Source organism: Salvelinus alpinus, chromosome 5 (assembly GCF_045679555.1).
Source record: "Salvelinus alpinus chromosome 5, SLU_Salpinus.1, whole genome shotgun sequence".
Classification (NCBI taxonomy): Eukaryota; Metazoa; Chordata; class Actinopteri; order Salmoniformes; family Salmonidae; genus Salvelinus; species Salvelinus alpinus.
Window position 1 is genome coordinate 91,850,727 of NC_092090.1, and position 16,519 is coordinate 91,867,245.

General features: G+C 43.1%; 1 protein-coding gene and 1 long non-coding RNA gene across 5 annotated transcripts in view; one reads left to right on the plus strand and one right to left on the minus strand.

The window, feature by feature from the left end:
* The window catches only part of LOC139577214 (uncharacterized), a 21,771-nt gene continuing 5,252 nt past the window's right edge, over window positions 1-16,519 (plus strand). The window contains exon 1 of the long non-coding RNA XR_011675234.1: window positions 1-424. This is a non-coding gene — a long non-coding RNA (uncharacterized lncRNA). The remainder of the gene's footprint in view (window positions 425-16,519) is intronic.
* Window positions 3,712-7,417, minus strand: pheta1 (PH domain containing endocytic trafficking adaptor 1). 4 transcript variants are annotated; one of them, XM_071404158.1, is made up of 3 exons: window positions 7,188-7,417; window positions 6,662-6,741; window positions 3,712-6,050 (listed from the first exon to the last, which is right to left on the minus strand). In XM_071404158.1, the coding sequence occupies exon 3, from the start codon at window positions 6,025-6,027 to the stop codon at window positions 5,185-5,187; it is 843 nt and encodes a 280-aa protein (XP_071260259.1). In that variant the 5' UTR covers window positions 6,028-6,050; window positions 6,662-6,741; window positions 7,188-7,417; the 3' UTR covers window positions 3,712-5,184. The 4 variants fall into 4 exon arrangements, with proteins under 4 accessions (XP_071260259.1, XP_071260260.1, XP_071260261.1 ...); XM_071404159.1 differs by having other exon boundaries at window positions 6,662-6,766; window positions 7,188-7,333; XM_071404160.1 differs by having other exon boundaries at window positions 6,666-6,741; window positions 7,188-7,324.

Sequence of the window (16,519 nt, forward strand, 5' to 3'; positions counted from 1 at the left end):
GATATACAAATATACTGTGGGTAATACACAGTTGATATACAGTGGATGTACAAATGGGCAGTATCAATATGAATATATCTAAATGCAGAGCGATGAACAAAAGTGCAAATGCAGTATAGCGCAGTTATTTTTGTGTAGGCTACCGTTCAGAGAATGCTTGATGCAGTGTGCAGCATAGAGTGCATAGTCCAGAGGATCTTTTCAGGTGGTGTGGTTTTGGTCATGAGTGACCTGAACTGCCTGCCAGAGGCTCATTTTTTTCTTCTTTCCTGCACGCTTCCTTGCTCTGGAGCCAGAACAATGCGTTGCAGTTTGCCCTTGCAGCGGGCAGACGCAGACCCAAACCAGACTGTGATGGAGGAGGTGAGGATGGACTCAACGATTGATGCGTAAAACCGGGTCAGGCTTGACTGGGAGACATTGAGTAGGTAATACCAGTAGGTAATACATGTATCTGCTGGTGTGTGCCTTCTTGGTGACTGCTGTGATGTTGCCTTCTTGTTGACCGCTGTGGGGTGCCTTCTTGGTGACTGCTGTGGGGTGCCTTCTTGGTGACTGCTGTGATGTTGCCTTCTTGGTGACTGCTGTGATGTTGCCTTCTTGGTGACTGCTGTGGGGTGCCTTCTTGGTGACTGCTGTGATGTTGCCTTCTTGGTGACCGCTGTGGGGTGCCTTCTTGGTGACTGCTGTGATGTTGCCTTCTTGGTGACTGCTGTGATGTTGCCTTCTTGGTGACTGCTGTGGGGTGCCTTCTTGGTGACTGCTGTGATGTTGCCTTCTTGGTGACCGCTGTGATGTTGCCTTCTTGGTGACTGCTGTGATGTTGCCTTCTTGTTGACCGCTGTGATGTTGCCTTCTTGGTGACTGCTGTGATGTTGCCTTCTTGGTGACTGCTGTGATGTTGCCTCCTTGGTGACTGCTGTGATGTTGCCTTCTTGGTGACTGCTGTGATGTTGCCTTCTTGGTGACCGCTGTGATGTTGCCTTCTTGGTGACTGCTGTGATGTTGCCTTCTTGGTGACTGCTGTGATGTTGCCTTCTTGGTGACCGCTGTGATGTTGCCTTCTTGGTGACTGCTGTGCTGTTGCCTTCTTGGTGACTGCTGTGATGTTGCCTTCTTGGTGACCGCTGTGATGTTGCCTTCTTGGTGACTGCTGTGATGTTGCCTTCTTGGTGACCGCTGTGATGTTGCCTTCTTGGTGACCGCTGTGATGTTGCCTTCTTGGTTGTCCTCCCACTTGAGAGATTATGGTCCCCAGGAATTTTTATGATTCAGCGGTGCCATCAATCTTCAAATCAAATTTTATTTGCCGAATACAACAGGTATAGACAACGTGAAATGCTTACTTACAAGCCCTTAACCAACCATGCAGTTTTAAGAAAATATTCACTGAATAAACTAAAGTAAAAAATAAAAAAGTAACACAACAAAATAACAATAATGAAGCTTCATACAGGGGGTACCGGTACCGAGTCAATGTGCGGAGGTACAGGTTAGTCAAGGTAATTTGTACATGTAAGTAGGGGTAAAGTGACTAGAGGGGGTGGGGTGGTCAATGCAAATAGTCCGGGTGGCGATTTGATGAATTGTTCAGCAGTCTTATGGCTTGGGGGTAGAAGCTGTTAAGGAACCTTTTGGACCTAGACTTGGTGCTCCGGTACCGCTAGCCGTGCTGTAGCAGAGAGAACAGTCTATGACTTGGGAAAACATTTTTGAGGCCTTCCTCTGAGGGGGGAGAGACGGTGGGGGTGTTTTCTGAAGTCAACCACCATCTCCACAGTTTTGTCTGTTGAGTTCCAAGTTATTGCGACTGCACCAGTAGTCTTGAGTCATCCTGATCTCACACATTCACATTCCATTTCGCTACACGGGTCATCCTGATCTCACACGTTCACATTCCATTTCGCTACACGGGTCATCCTGATCTCACACGTTCACATTCCATTTCGCTACACGGGTCATCCTGATCTCACACGTTCACATTCCATTTCGCTACACGGGTCATCCTGATCTCACACGTTCACATTCCATTTCGCTACACGGGTCATCCTGATCTCACACGTTCACATTCCATTTCGCTACACGGGTCATCCTGATCTCACACGTTCACATTCCATTTCGCTACACGGGTCATCCTGATCTCACACGTTCACATTCCATTTCGCTACACGGGTCATCCTGATCTCGCACGTTCACATTCCATTTCGCTACACGGGTCATCCTGATCTCGCACGTTCACATTCCATTTCGCTACATGGGTCATCCTGATCTCGCATGCTCACATTCCATTTCGCTACACGGGTCATCCTGATCTCGCATGCTCACATTCCATTTCGCTACACGGGTCATCCTGATCTCACACGCTCACATTCCATTTCGCTACACGGGTCATCCTGATCTCGCATGCTCACATTCCATTTCGCTACACGGGTCATCCTGATCTCGCACGCTCACATTCCATTTCGCTACACGGGTCATCCTGATACATCTGTGTAGTGAAAGAGAATGCGAGTTTGTGAGATCAGGATGATATGGTATGAAGCTATTGCACCAGGCCACCAGCCAGTTGACCTCTCCACGGTACATGGACTTATCGCCATGATAAGAGATGAGACCGAACAGTGGTGTCATCTGCAAACTTGAGTAGTTTGACAGATGCGTTGTTGGAGGTGCAGTCATTGCAGTAGAGGTGAGAGCATGCATCCTTCACGTGTTGTGTCCCGTTTGTCAGGAAGTCAGTGATCCACTGACAGATGGCGCTGGACACATTCAGCTGGGAGTTTTGTTTTGTAGCAGTTCTGGGGTGATGGTATTGAACGCAGAGCTGAAGTCCAATAACAATATCCTTGCATATGTCTTTGGGTTATCGAGGTGTTTGAGGATGTAGTGTAGGCCCATGTTGACAGCGTCGTCACAGACCTGTTAGCTCTGTAGGCGATCTGCAGTGGGTCAAGGGAGGCGTCGGTGATGGTTTAGAGGGGGGACAGTACCAGGCTCTCAAAGGTTTTCATGATGAACGAGGTGAGCGCGACAGGTTTGAAGTCGTTCAGGTAGGACACCTTTTGTTTTTTCGAGACTGGAACAACAATGGAGGATTGGAAACAAAAAAATACAATAAGTCCTTGTAACACTAATAAATACAAACATGTAATAAATTGTCGATGTAGATTTGGTCATAGTGTTTTAATCATCTCTATAATATAAACATGTATTGATCAATTAAAAGGAGTAGAAATTAGGCCAGACTACCCCTTCCATACACCTCGGTCGTCAGTAGTTACCACAGCCAGTCATAAACCCCCCTATTTCTACAATTTACCTTCTTAAAATGTGATTTTAAACCTAACCCTAAAATGAACCACACTGCAATACGCACATTTTTGTTTTTATGAATTTTTACAATATACCAAAGTAGAAATTAGTTTGGAGCGACATCTGGTTAAATGAAAGCAAAATGTTTCACTTTAAGAGAAAACGCAACCCTATTGTCCCATCTGGACTGGTCACCTGATGTTGATTTAATGCCGTCCATTTCAGTTTCCTCGCTCACATTAAATTCACATATATTCTACAGACATGCCAATGCGAACACAGAAACTGGCATCAGATTAGCATCAAAAAAAGTTTTCAGTTCGAGGAAAACAGCCCAACATGAACAAATGTATTCATTCAAACATTGAAATGAAGGATACACACTTGGACAAAACAAGAGAATCTTTCAGCTGTTTATTGATGTGTTTAAATTACTTATAGGTAATGCTCATAGTATAAGTTCAGTCATTCATTCAGGGTGAGCAGCTGAAGGTAATTGCATTACTGTCTCTAGACACAATCCCATCTAGCCACATGGAAACAGGACATTCTTCTGGCAGTAGTGTACTAAAATATTTTGGTATTCTTTCCATGAAGTTGACCACAAACAGATTACAAAAGTATAAGGAACCATTGGGTTGTCATCGTTCCATTTTTAGCACACTGGATATAGAGGTGTCATGCTGTGCAATGTCTCATCCAATAATTTGACATACTCCAAATGGCATAATTAAAAAAGGGAACTAACTCGGTACAAAATGTCCTCCTAGTGTCAGAAAGATTCAATAAAAACATAGTAATCAATAACATACAACTGATCATCCTTCACCCAGTCACAATCACATCTATACCAACCACCTGTATGTAGCCTGTTCAGGATCTTTATTGGCTTTCCACAACTTGATTTTCCGTTCCTTGTCCTATCATATTTTTGGCACCAGTAACAGACTTGTCTAAAGCTACCAGTCTAGTATGGTATGACCAGGAAACAGAAAAGGCCCCCCCCAAAAAAAAAAAACTGGGTTATTCCATTATCAGTAATCAAATGTATATATAAAAAAAAAGTGACTAATAAAAATACTGTTTAAGACCTGGCCAAATGGATTGAGCCATTGTCGCAAACGAACAAAAATTGCACTAAGGTATGGTTTGGCAAAAACCAAAGGCAGATAAAGGCATTGGGTAGGCCTACTCTTATTATTAGATGACTGTCAATGACAGGTTTGGGAGGAAAATCATAAGGCACAGGTTAAAAAGAGAGAAGAATTTTCTAAATATGTAAACCATTGCTTGAGCAAAATTAATGTGGTATAAAGAATGAATGCACCGGTGTTCATTCTTCAATGGTCCCCCTTTCAAAACCTCCGGTGAAATGGAATGAAATGCATTTTTTCAACTATGTACATGTACTGACTTCTATTACCTGTCAGACATACTCAATTCAGTAACAATCAGGGGTCATCCTTTCTTTTGTGAATAGAAAAATGGTAGAACACAATGATAGAGAAAGTGATAAGTGATCGTAGTTTCTGATTGGAAAAAAAACTACAACAAAAAGATAGTAAATACAAAGCTTTTCCTTTAAAAAAAAAAATCCAAAATGTACCATAGACTCATAGAAATGTAGTGACAGACAGTCATAGGACAACACATCATATTCCCACTGGCCCACAAGACCTAAAAATACCAGGAAAGTGCTGCTTTTAGAAAATCAACTAGCTCCCCAGACTGCCCCAAGGGTTTGGAATTTTAAGGACACGCTCTCTGGCATTAAAGTCAAGGTATTTTGGGGTGAAACAATCCTGCGAAGTGACAAGTGCCCTTTCTAATAATGGCTAACAGCTGGGCTGTGAGGTGAGGGGGAGGGGCGCCTCAATGGCTCTGAAGCCACTCCACCCTCAGTTCAGCCACCTCTTTTCCGTACCAGTCGTGAAGTTTGGAGAAGCACCCAGTCCCGGGAGAGACAGGACTCTCAAGAGATGCACCCCTCCTGCGCGGAGGCACGGGCGGAGGCCTGACCCCATCACCCCCTCCATTCCCATTTCCCTCCCACGGCACACCAGAGTGGGGGCCCTCACCATACCCATTGACCAGAGCAGAAGGCTTGCTCCAGGCCACCCCGTTCTCTTTAGAGGCGCCTGACAGGAGCTGCACCTCCTCCTGAAGGCTGCGGGCATGAGCCGAACCCTGTGCGAGCGCCGCACCTGTAACCTGGGTAGAGGGCACGTAGGAAGCGCTGAATGATGCTCCTGATTTGGAGCGTGCCACCCCCCCAGCCTTCTTGGAGGACTTGGGCCTGCCCTGCAGCCCACCAGCCCCCTCCTGGATTTCCTCCAGCTGCCTCTCCAACTCTCGCACCACCAGCCGCATGTAGTCGAAGCTGGCTCGCGACAGAGCCTTAACCCACGACTCCATGGCCGCCTGGTTCTCCGCCGCCATCTTGTAGACACGCGCCTTGGCGCAGTCAAACTTGATGGCAAAGGCGAACTCCTCAGCTGACTCGCAGAGCTCTACGGTGCAGCCCTCCAACACGATGACGCCGATGGGTTCCCGGCTCTCACGTTCCTCAAAGTAGAACAGCATGTTGCCCTTCAGGATCAACCAACGCCGGTGGTAGGCTGTGTTTCGCTCCCCCTTCTTGAAGAGGAAGCCTGTCTTGTCTGGCGGCGAGTCGCAGGTGGCATAGTGAGCCACACTACGTTCATTCAGCTTCATCACGCCTTCTCCACAGGGGTGTTCTTAAAAAAATAAATAATAATAATCACAATACAGCATCTGGGTACTAGTCCAGCTCATCAATAAGATGTATTAACTAATTGTTTAGGTATACACACCTCTCACAACACAGGTCAGAGGCATCTAGGATTAGACTACTGTAAACAAATTAAACAGCTCACAAGTCCTATACCTGCCCATTTGTAGTTTACAAGTACTGTAGCATGCAAACAAAGACGGGGGTCATGCAAGAGGTCACTGTAACGACCTCTGCTAGCTAGAGCAACTTAGCTTAATGCAGCGTTTCTCAAACACTGTCCTGGGGACCTCGTGGGGTGCATGTTCTGGTTTTTGCCAAGCCCAGCACTCTGGGGAGCTCATCAACTTGATTATTTGAATCAGCTTTGTAGTGCTAGGGCAAAAACAAAAAAAACGGGTCCGAGGACTGCGTTTGGGAAACGCTGGCGTATTGGCACTGATGTTATATGATTGAACAGGTGAAATTGAGTGCTCTGCCACATATATTTTACCTTTCCAGATAAGTCTAATCAGTGATACATTTTTTAAGTATCACAACAGGGTAACAGCATTTTCAGTCAATAGCGCCGAAGACTGGATGTAACGTTATACTCACAGACCCTTTACCGCAGGCCTGTTTGATCTCACAACAGCATTGCAGGTCAGAATTCACCATCCCCTTTCTCTCCACTGGAGCTGGAAAAACACCGCAAATCTTACACTGTAATTACGAAAACAAAAGGACAGTCTCACACCACAGGGGGAAAAAACGGCCTATAAATACCAACACATGAATGTTTCAGGGATAACGTTAGCTAGCTATACTTTCAATGGCTTAGATTTGACACGTCATCAGCACAAGGATGCAACGTTACCAATAACTCCCTTGAAAACAGTGCTAGTTAGCCAATCCAACTACTGAAAGAAAGCTAACGTTAGCTAGCAAACACACACCTAGCTTGATGCCCCTAGCTAACTGGCTAAATGTTTTTGGTCCAGACAGTGAAAATTATCCAACGTCAGCAAATACAGTTTCCTCGCCTTAAAACTGGATACTTAATACGATGTCTCATTTAAATATATAACGATATATATATATATACATACAATTGTCCCATTTCCACAAGTGTTGTTTATCATACCTTGCAGTGTTGTTAAAGCTCTTTTTCGTCTTTTTCTTTTTAGCCTTTCATTCTTTTCCCCCTAGTCAGTCACGTGTTCTTTCGACACAGCATCACGCTAACCAGCAGTAGGCACACTTGCTGTCCCTCGCTCCGTGCAGGAGGTTCTTCTTTAAGTTTTATTGGCAAATCACAACCAACTGACAGGTGCATACACTGCCACCTACTGTACTGGAGTGTAAGGCCGGTCACGACCTACAGTTGAAGTCGGAAGTTTACATACACTTAGGTTGGAGTCATTAAAACTCGTTTTTCAACCACTCCACACATTTCTTGTTAACAAACTATACTTATAGGACTATAGTCGGCTAGGACATCTACTTTGTGCATGACACAAGTAATTTTTCCAACAATTGTTTACAGACAGATTATTTAACTTATAATTCACTGTATCACAATTCCAGTGGGTCAGAAGTTTACATACACTAAGTTGACTGTGCCTTTAAACAGCTTGGAAAATTCCAGAAAATGATGTCTTGGCTTTAGAAGCTTCTGATGGGCTAATTGACGTCATTTGAGTCAATTGGAGGTGTACCTATGGATGTATTTCAAGGCCTACCTTCAAACTCAGTGCCTCTTTGCTTGACATCATGGGAAAATCAAAAGAAATCAGACAAGACCTCAGAAAACAAATTGTAGACCTCCACAAGTCTGGTTCATCCTTGGGAGCAATTTCCAAACGCCTGAAGGTACCACGTTCATCTGTACAAACAATAGTACGTAAGTATAAACACCATGGGACCATGCAGCCGTCATACCGCTCAGGAAGGAGATGCGTTCTGTCTCCTAGAGATGAACGTACTTTGGTGTGAAAAGTGCAAATCAATCCCAGAACAACAGCAAAGGACCTTGTGAAGATGCTGGAGGAAACAGGTACAAAAGTATCTATATCCACAGTAAAACTAGTCTTATATTGACATAACTTGAAAGGCCGCTCAGCAAGGAAGAAGCCACTGCTCCAAAACCGCCATATAAAAAGCCAGACTACGGTTTGCAACTGCACATGGGGACAAATATGGTACTTTTTGGAGAAATGTACTCTTGTCTGATGAAACAAAAATAGAACTGTTTGGCCATAATGACCATCGTTATGTTTGGAGGAAAAAGGGGGAATCTTGCAAGCCGAAGAACACCGTCCAAACCGTGAAGCATGGGGGTGGCAGCATCATGTTGTGGGGGTGCTTTGCTGCAGGAGGGACTGGTGCACTTCCCAAAATATATGGCATCATGAGGAAGGAAAATTTATGTGGATATATTCAAGCAACATCTCAAGACATCAGTCAGGAAGTTAAAGCTTGGTGGGAAATGGATCTTCCAAATGGACAATGACAAAGTTGTGGCAAAATGGCTTAAGGACAACAAAGTCAAGGTATTGGAGTGGCCATCAGAAAGCTCTGACCTCAATCCTATGGAAAATGTGTGGGCAGAACTGAAAAAGCGTGTGCGAGCAAGGAGGCCTACAAACCTGACTCAGTTACACCAGCTCTGTCAGGAGGAATGGGCCACAATTCACCCAATTTAGTGTGGGAAGCTTGTGGAAGGCTACCTGAAACGTTTGACCCAAGTTAAACAACTTATAGGCAATGCTACCAAATACTAATTGAGTGTATGTAAACTTCTGACCCACTGGGAATGTGATGAAAGAAATAAAATCTGAAATAAATCATTCTCTCTACTATTATTCTGACATTTCACGTTCTTAAAATAAATGGTGATCCTAACTGACCTAAAACAGGGAATTTTTACTAGGATTAAATGTCAGGAATTGTGAAGAACTGAGTTTAAATGTATTTGGCTAAGGTGTATGTAAACTTCCGACTTCAACTGTATTTATACCACTATATTTTCTTAATTAACTGACCCAGAATTTCTAATAAAATAATTCCCAACAAACCTCACTACTCCCATTACCCCCACCCAAAATACCACCCACTCCCCATCTAACCTCTCTGACCCTATCAAACAACCTCTCCCTTTCTACATCATACATTTCACAAAATGATAATACATGATCAACCATTTCCTCTACCATACAGCCATTACACATTCCAGGACCATGTTTCCCTATCAATTTCAAAGATTAATTCAATCCCGCAAGCCCTAATCTCATCCTACACAACATAACCCTCTCCCTTCTGTTCCCATTATATGACACTATCTCCCGTGCAGATTTCATTGTATTATAACAATGTCTGCCCTTACTACTTTCATCCCATTGTCTCTGACAGCAATCTAACCCATTTTCCCGAATCAATGTTTTATTTTCCCCTCTACCCAACGGCACCCTTATATCCACAATATTCTTTCTCACTGCTCTTTTTGTTATTATATCTACTGTGTCATTTCCATTAACTCCTGTATGAGCTGGAATCCAACAGATCTGAATTTCAATACCATGTTTTTGTAACCCAAACAACAGCATCATTATTTCTACCCATAAATCATCACGTTCTGACGTTCCAGATCTTAAACTACACTAAACTGATGCAGAGTCCCAACATATTACTAGTCTTCTTGGTTGTGCCTCCTCTATCCATTGGAATCCAACAATTATAGCAAGCATTTCTGTTGAATATACAGATAAATCATTTGTTAGTCTCTTGCATAGATTAATATTGAAATCAGGAATAAATACACCTGCTCCTGTCTTCCCATTCATGGGATCCTTTGAACCATCTGTATACACTGCAAGACAAGAATAAAACGTATTACTACTATATTGATCCACTATTGTTCCTTCATTATCTTCTTCACACCACTGTTTCTTTTCAGATCAACATGTGGTCTTGTATAAAACCACAGTGGCAGATTTCCTATTGCCACAGATGGCCCTATAACAACATCTCTGAGTACATATTCAGCAAACCTTTTTCCAATCTCTGGGCCAAAACCCCTCTTTGGATATTGTTCATATTCCCAGCACTCTTCCAGTACTGTCAGTATATGATGGTCTACCGTACTACCCTTCAATCCAGTATGCCAGGGCTGGCTTAACTCTTCTCAGGGATAGTGGCATTTCCCCAGTATCTACTTGTGAAGCCTCAACCGGTGTAGTTTTAAATGCCCTCGCTTGCATCCTATCAAGGTGCAACAGCGATGTAAAAGCCGCAGAACCATATACAAAGTACTCAATCTTCGGACAATCTCACTAAAGTACGCTAAATATTCAGTAAATATTTCCTATCTCCCCCCCCAATCATGCACAACTATTTAAAACTTTCTTATATTTAGTATCAATATATGTAATATGTCTCCATGTAAGCTTTTGATAAAACCATTGCCCCAAATACTTAAATTCTGTTACCCTTTCCATTCGTATTGCATATAATTGAACACTGACGTCTTCCTTAAATCTTTTTATTAGTGAACTACATACGGCATCATGGCAACAACCCCATGATAAGGACCATTCCTTTACTGCTACAACAGCACCTTGCATTGTCTCTATTGCATAAGGACCATTCCTTTACTGCTACAACAGCACCTTGCATTGTCTCTATTGCATAAGGACCATTCCTTTACTGCTACAACAGCACCTTGCATTGTCTCTATTGCATAAGGACCATTCCTTTACTGCTACAACAGCACCTTGCATTGTCTCTATTGCATAAGGACCATTCCTTTACTGCTACAACAGCACCTTGCATTGTCTCTATTGCATAAGGACCATTCCTTTACTGCTACAACAGCACCTTGCATTGTCTCTATTGCATAAGGACCATTCCTTTACTGCTACAACAGCACCTTGCATTGTCTCTATTGCATAAGGACCATTCCTTTACTGCTACAACAGCACCTTGCATTGTCTCTATTGCACAAGGACCATTCCTTTACTGCTACAACAGCACCTTGCATTGTCTCTATTGCATAAGGACCATTCCTTTACTGCTACAACAGCACCTTGCATTGTCTCTATTGCATAAGGACCATTCCTTTACTGCTACAACAGCACCTTGCATTGTCTCTATTGCGTAAGGAATACTCCTTCCCATTTTCCAAATGGACCATCATCTGCATATAACGCCGCCCCTATACCCTGTCCGATACCCCAAAGATATCATCAAACATCAATGTGAAATAAGATAGGACTAACAGCACTACCTTGTGGAGTTCCATTTTCTACCTCATATTCTCTTGATAACGCCAATCCCACCCTGACCTGGAAGGTTAGGTCAAACAAGAACTCCGAAATCCAGTTATACATTCTCCCACCCCTGCCTATTCCATTCAATTTAATCAGTAAACCAAGGTGCTGTACAGAAACCCAGCCTAAAACCCCAAACAGCAAGCAATGCAGATGTTGAAGCATGGTGGCTAGGAAAAACTCCCTAGAAAGGACAGAACCTAGGAAGAAACCTAGAGAGGAACCAGGCTATGAGCCAGTCCTCTTCTGGCTGTGCCGGATGGAGATTATAACAGAACATTTGAACAAGATGTTCAAATGTTCATAGATGACCAGCAGGGTCAAATAATAATAATCACAGTGGTTGTCGAGGTGGTTGTCGAGGTGGTTGTCGAGGTCTATAACTAGCAGGACTGGATGGATCTTTACCAGGCTTCACAAAAAGCATATGCAGATTCTGATGGTAGCACTCCTGTCCTCCATATGTTGTTTAATTAAATCAAAATCTTTCCTAAAACTTCTGTAGGCAGATGTTTAAACAAAATGTAGCATAATCAATCCTGACCTGGAGCAGTGCAACCAAAGACCTCGTTATTTCAAACGTGGCGAATTCAGCATCCAGAGATAATCCAGAATCACATTTCTTACGGTTTCCATCTTCATGCGTTCTTAGCTTTTCTTCCTTACATCTTTTACGTTTATCACTTAGATTGTGAACTTTATTGCTCTGCTGCAAAATCTCTTCCTAGAGCATCGCATCTGCTTTTTCTTTGTTTGAAACAGCCATAACATCGTCCTCAACTAACACAGTTATCTGTACTGTCTTTCCTTTCCCCATCATCCTCTTTAACATTTTCCAAACATCCCCCACTTCCTATAGAAGAACAGAATTCCTGCCATGCACCTTTCTTTGCGTTCTTAATGACTTTCCTAGCCAACACTCTCTTTCCCTGAGAGACTATCATGCTATCAAATGTCAAATTATTCTTCAAAGTTTTAAAAGCATTATCACGATCATTGATGGCTTTATTACATACTTCAGGCACCAAGGAACTATCTTTCGTCTACCACCTGTATACTTACAGTACCAGTCAAAGGTTTGGACACACCTACTCATTCAAGGGTTTTTCTTTATTTGCACTATTTTCTACATTGCAGAATAATAGTGAAGACATCAAAACTATGAAATAACACATTGGGTATCATGTAGTAACCAACAAAAGTGTTAAACAAATTATTCAGAGTAGTTACCATTTGTCTTGGTGACAGCTATGCACACTCTTGGCATTCTCTCAACCAGCCTCATAAGGAATGCTTTTCCAACAGTCTTGAAAGAGTTCCCACATGTGCTGAGCACTTGTTGGCTGCTTTTCCTTCACTGAGGTCCAACTCATCCCACACCGTTTCAATTGGGTTGAGGACGGGTAATTGTGTAGGCCAGGTCATCTGATGCAGCACTCCATCACTCTCCTTGGTCAAATAGCCTTTACACAGCCTGGAGGTGTGTTTTGGGTCATTGTCCTGTTGATAAACAAATGATAGTCCTTTGTCAGAGATAAACAAATGATTGTCCTTAGACTGTTTTCACTGCTACCGCACAGCAAGAGGTACCGGAGCGCCAAGTCTAGGACCAAAAGGCTCCTCAACAGCTTCTACCCCCAAGCTTCTACCCCCAACCATTCATAAAATTGCCACCGGACTGTTTACATTGAGCCCCCCCCCCCCCACACCTTTTGTACACTGCTGCTACTCGCTGGTTGTTTGTTACCAATGCATAGTCACTTCAACCCCACCTACATGTACAGATTACCTCAACTAGCCTGTACCCTCGCACACTGACTTGGTACCAGTGCCCCCTGTATATACTGTAGCCTCGTTATTGTTATTCTTATTGTGTTACTTTTTTTATTACTTTTTATTTTAGTCTACTTGGTAAATATTTTCTTCTTCTTGAACTGCACTGTTGGTTAAGGGCTTGTAAGTAAGTATTTCACTGTAAAGTCTCACTTGTTGTATTCGGCGCATGTAACAAAAAAGGTTTGATTTGACTAAGCGCAAACCAGATGGGATGGCGTATCGCTGCAGAATGCTGTGGTAGCCATGCTGGTTAAGTGTGCCTTGAATTCTAAATACATCACAGACAGTGTCACCAGCAAAGCACCCCCACACCGTCCCACCTTCTCCTCCATGCTTCACGGTGGGAACCACACATGCGGAGATCATCCGTTCACCTACTCTGCGTCTCACAAAGACACGCCGGTTGGAACCAAAAATCTCACATTTTGACTCATCAGACCAAAGGACAGATTTCCACCGGTCTAATGTCCATTGCTCGTGTTTCTTGGCCCAAGCAAGTCTTCTTCTTATTGGTGTCCTTGAGTAGTGGTTTCTTTGCAGCAATTCGACCATGAAGGCCTGATTCACGCAGTCTCCTCTGAACAGTTGATGTTGAGATGTGTCTGTTACTTGAACTCTGAAGCATTTATTTGGGCTGCAGTCTGAGGTTCAGTTAACTCTAATGAACTTGTCCTCTGCAGCAGAGGTAACGGGATCTTCCTTTCCTGTGGCGGTCTTTGAGAGCCAATTTCATCATAGCGCTTGATGGTTTTTGCAACTGCACGTGAAAGTTCTTGAAATTCTCCGGATTGACTGACCTTCATGTCTTAAAGTAATGATGGACTGTTGTTTCCCTTTGCTTATTTGAGCTGTTCTTGCCATACTATGTGTCAAGGTGTGCGCTACTGGTGGAGAAGTCAGGTGCAGGAGAGCAAAGAGTTGTGAACAGGCGCACACTTTATTAAGGCAGAGGCAAATAAAACAGACAGATGCCACTGCGTCAAAACCTCCAGCCAAAGGTAAAAGTGCTATGCGCGAAACTGTCACAAAAATTTAGCACATTTTGTACAATCAACATCCCTCGTGAAAAGCCACGGAATAACGGGGAAAAACCCAGCCTGGCGCATACACACAAACATGTAACAAAAACAATTTCACATCCCCATGTCTTTGTGTAACGTCTTTCGTCGGTGGAAAGAGAGGAGGACCAAAGCGCAGCGTGGTATGTTTCCATATTTATTGGAATACTTTTTCAATACGAACAAAAACAATAAACAGACGAAAACCAACGAAGCTACAGTCCTGAACTAGTGAACATAGAACACATGAACGCACGAACAGGAACAATCACCCACAAACCAATAGTGAAAACAGGCAACCTAAATATGGTTCCCAATCAGAGACAACGTAAAACACCTGCCTCTGATTGAGAACCATATCAGGCCAATAAGACAAACCTAACCTAGAAACATAGAACATAGACTATACCCACCCAGCTTACGTCCTGACCAACTAAATGAAGACAAAACAAAGGAAATAAGGTCAGGAACGTGACAGGGGAACAGAGGAATAAATACATGCAGTGTGATTAGGGAATGAAAACCAGGTGTGCCGGGAACAAGACAAAACAAATGGAACAATGGAAAAATGGAGCGGCGATGGCTGGAAAGCCGGTAACGTCGACCGCCGAACGCCGCCCGAACAACGAGAGGAGCCGACTTCGGCGGAAGTCGTGACACTATGAACTTGGTATTTTACCAAATAAGGCTATCTTATGTATACCTCCCTACCTTGTCACAACACAACTGATTGGCTCAAACGCATTAAGAAGGAAAGAAATTCCACAAATGAACTTTTAATAAGGCACGTGTTTTCATTGAAACGCATTCCCGGTGACTACCCCATGAAGCTTGTTGAGAGAATGCCAAGGGTGTGCAAAGCTGGCAAAGGGTGGCTACTTTGAAGAATCTCAAATATAAAATATATTTGGATTTGTTTAACACATGTTTGGTTACTACATGATTCCATATGTGTTATTTCATAGTTTTGATGTCTTCACTATGATTCTACAATGTAGAAAATAGCAAAAATAAAGAAAAACCCTGGAATGAGAAGGTGTGTCCGAACTTTTGACCGATACTGTACTTCAAGATCTATGTTGCATGTGACTGGAAAATTATCACTACCTGTTGTGGATTCTATCTTCACACCCCACTCACATACTGTGTACCAGCAATGGAGGAGGACCCAATGTAAGATCTAAGCATGACAATGTACCTCTAGTCACATTTATCCATGTCCCCCGAACATCATTTATACCAACTAGTCCCCTTCGCTCCATAAAGTCTTGTATTGCTGCCCCACAAGCTGTTATGCACACTGAAATCTCCACACCATACTATATCTCCTTGTCACCTTTACTGGATATCGCAACTAGATTCAGATACAGAGACGGGTTTACAAGGATTATAGTAATTAAGCAATGTGATATTACCCCCTTTTCTACAAATCTCCAGTGCCACACATTCATGTTCTTTGAAACCATGAATCTCTCTAAGTGCTACATCTTCTTTAATAAATGTAGCACACCCACCACCGAAAACTCTATTTCCATCACTTCTCACAGAGATAAACTCAGTTATAATATAATCCAATTGGGGTTTAAACCATGTTTCCTTTACACACACCACGTCCTGTAAAACATCTAAATCATGTACACACTTTTTAAAATTCTTGTCCATTGGCAATCAAACTCCTAGCGTTCCATTGGCGTCCTCGGAGCGACCACTATCTGCCAATATGTTGTATCTGGAGTATTGTGAACACTAGGTTTGTTATTCACTTTCCAAATAGTCTCAGCATAGGATACCTTGTTTGTAATTGTGTACCTCTGCGCTTCCATATGGCTTTCTGTTGTACTTCACATCCTCCCTCACAGTTATAACATTTAACTTTAGCATCAGGCCCACATTTCCCATACACGTGATCCCTACCACACTTTGCACATCTCATTTTACCTTTGCACACATTAGCAACATGCTCCATCCGTTGGCACTTGAAGCACAGAAGTGGAGACGGCACGTACTCTCTAACCGGATAACTGAGGGATCCTAGCTGCACCCTATTCTGCAGGTTCCCTTCAAATTCTAACAGTACAGTTGTAGTGTCCACTCGACTGCCACTTCTTCTGCTTTTCATCCTTTTCCTCCTTTCAGGGAAGCCTTAACTTCTTCCATTTCCATTGGCATTCCAGCAATTACTACTCTCATTTTAGACATAGTACTGGGAATGTGACATTCCACCCGACCCCCATTTAGTGAGTTCAATTTCAAAA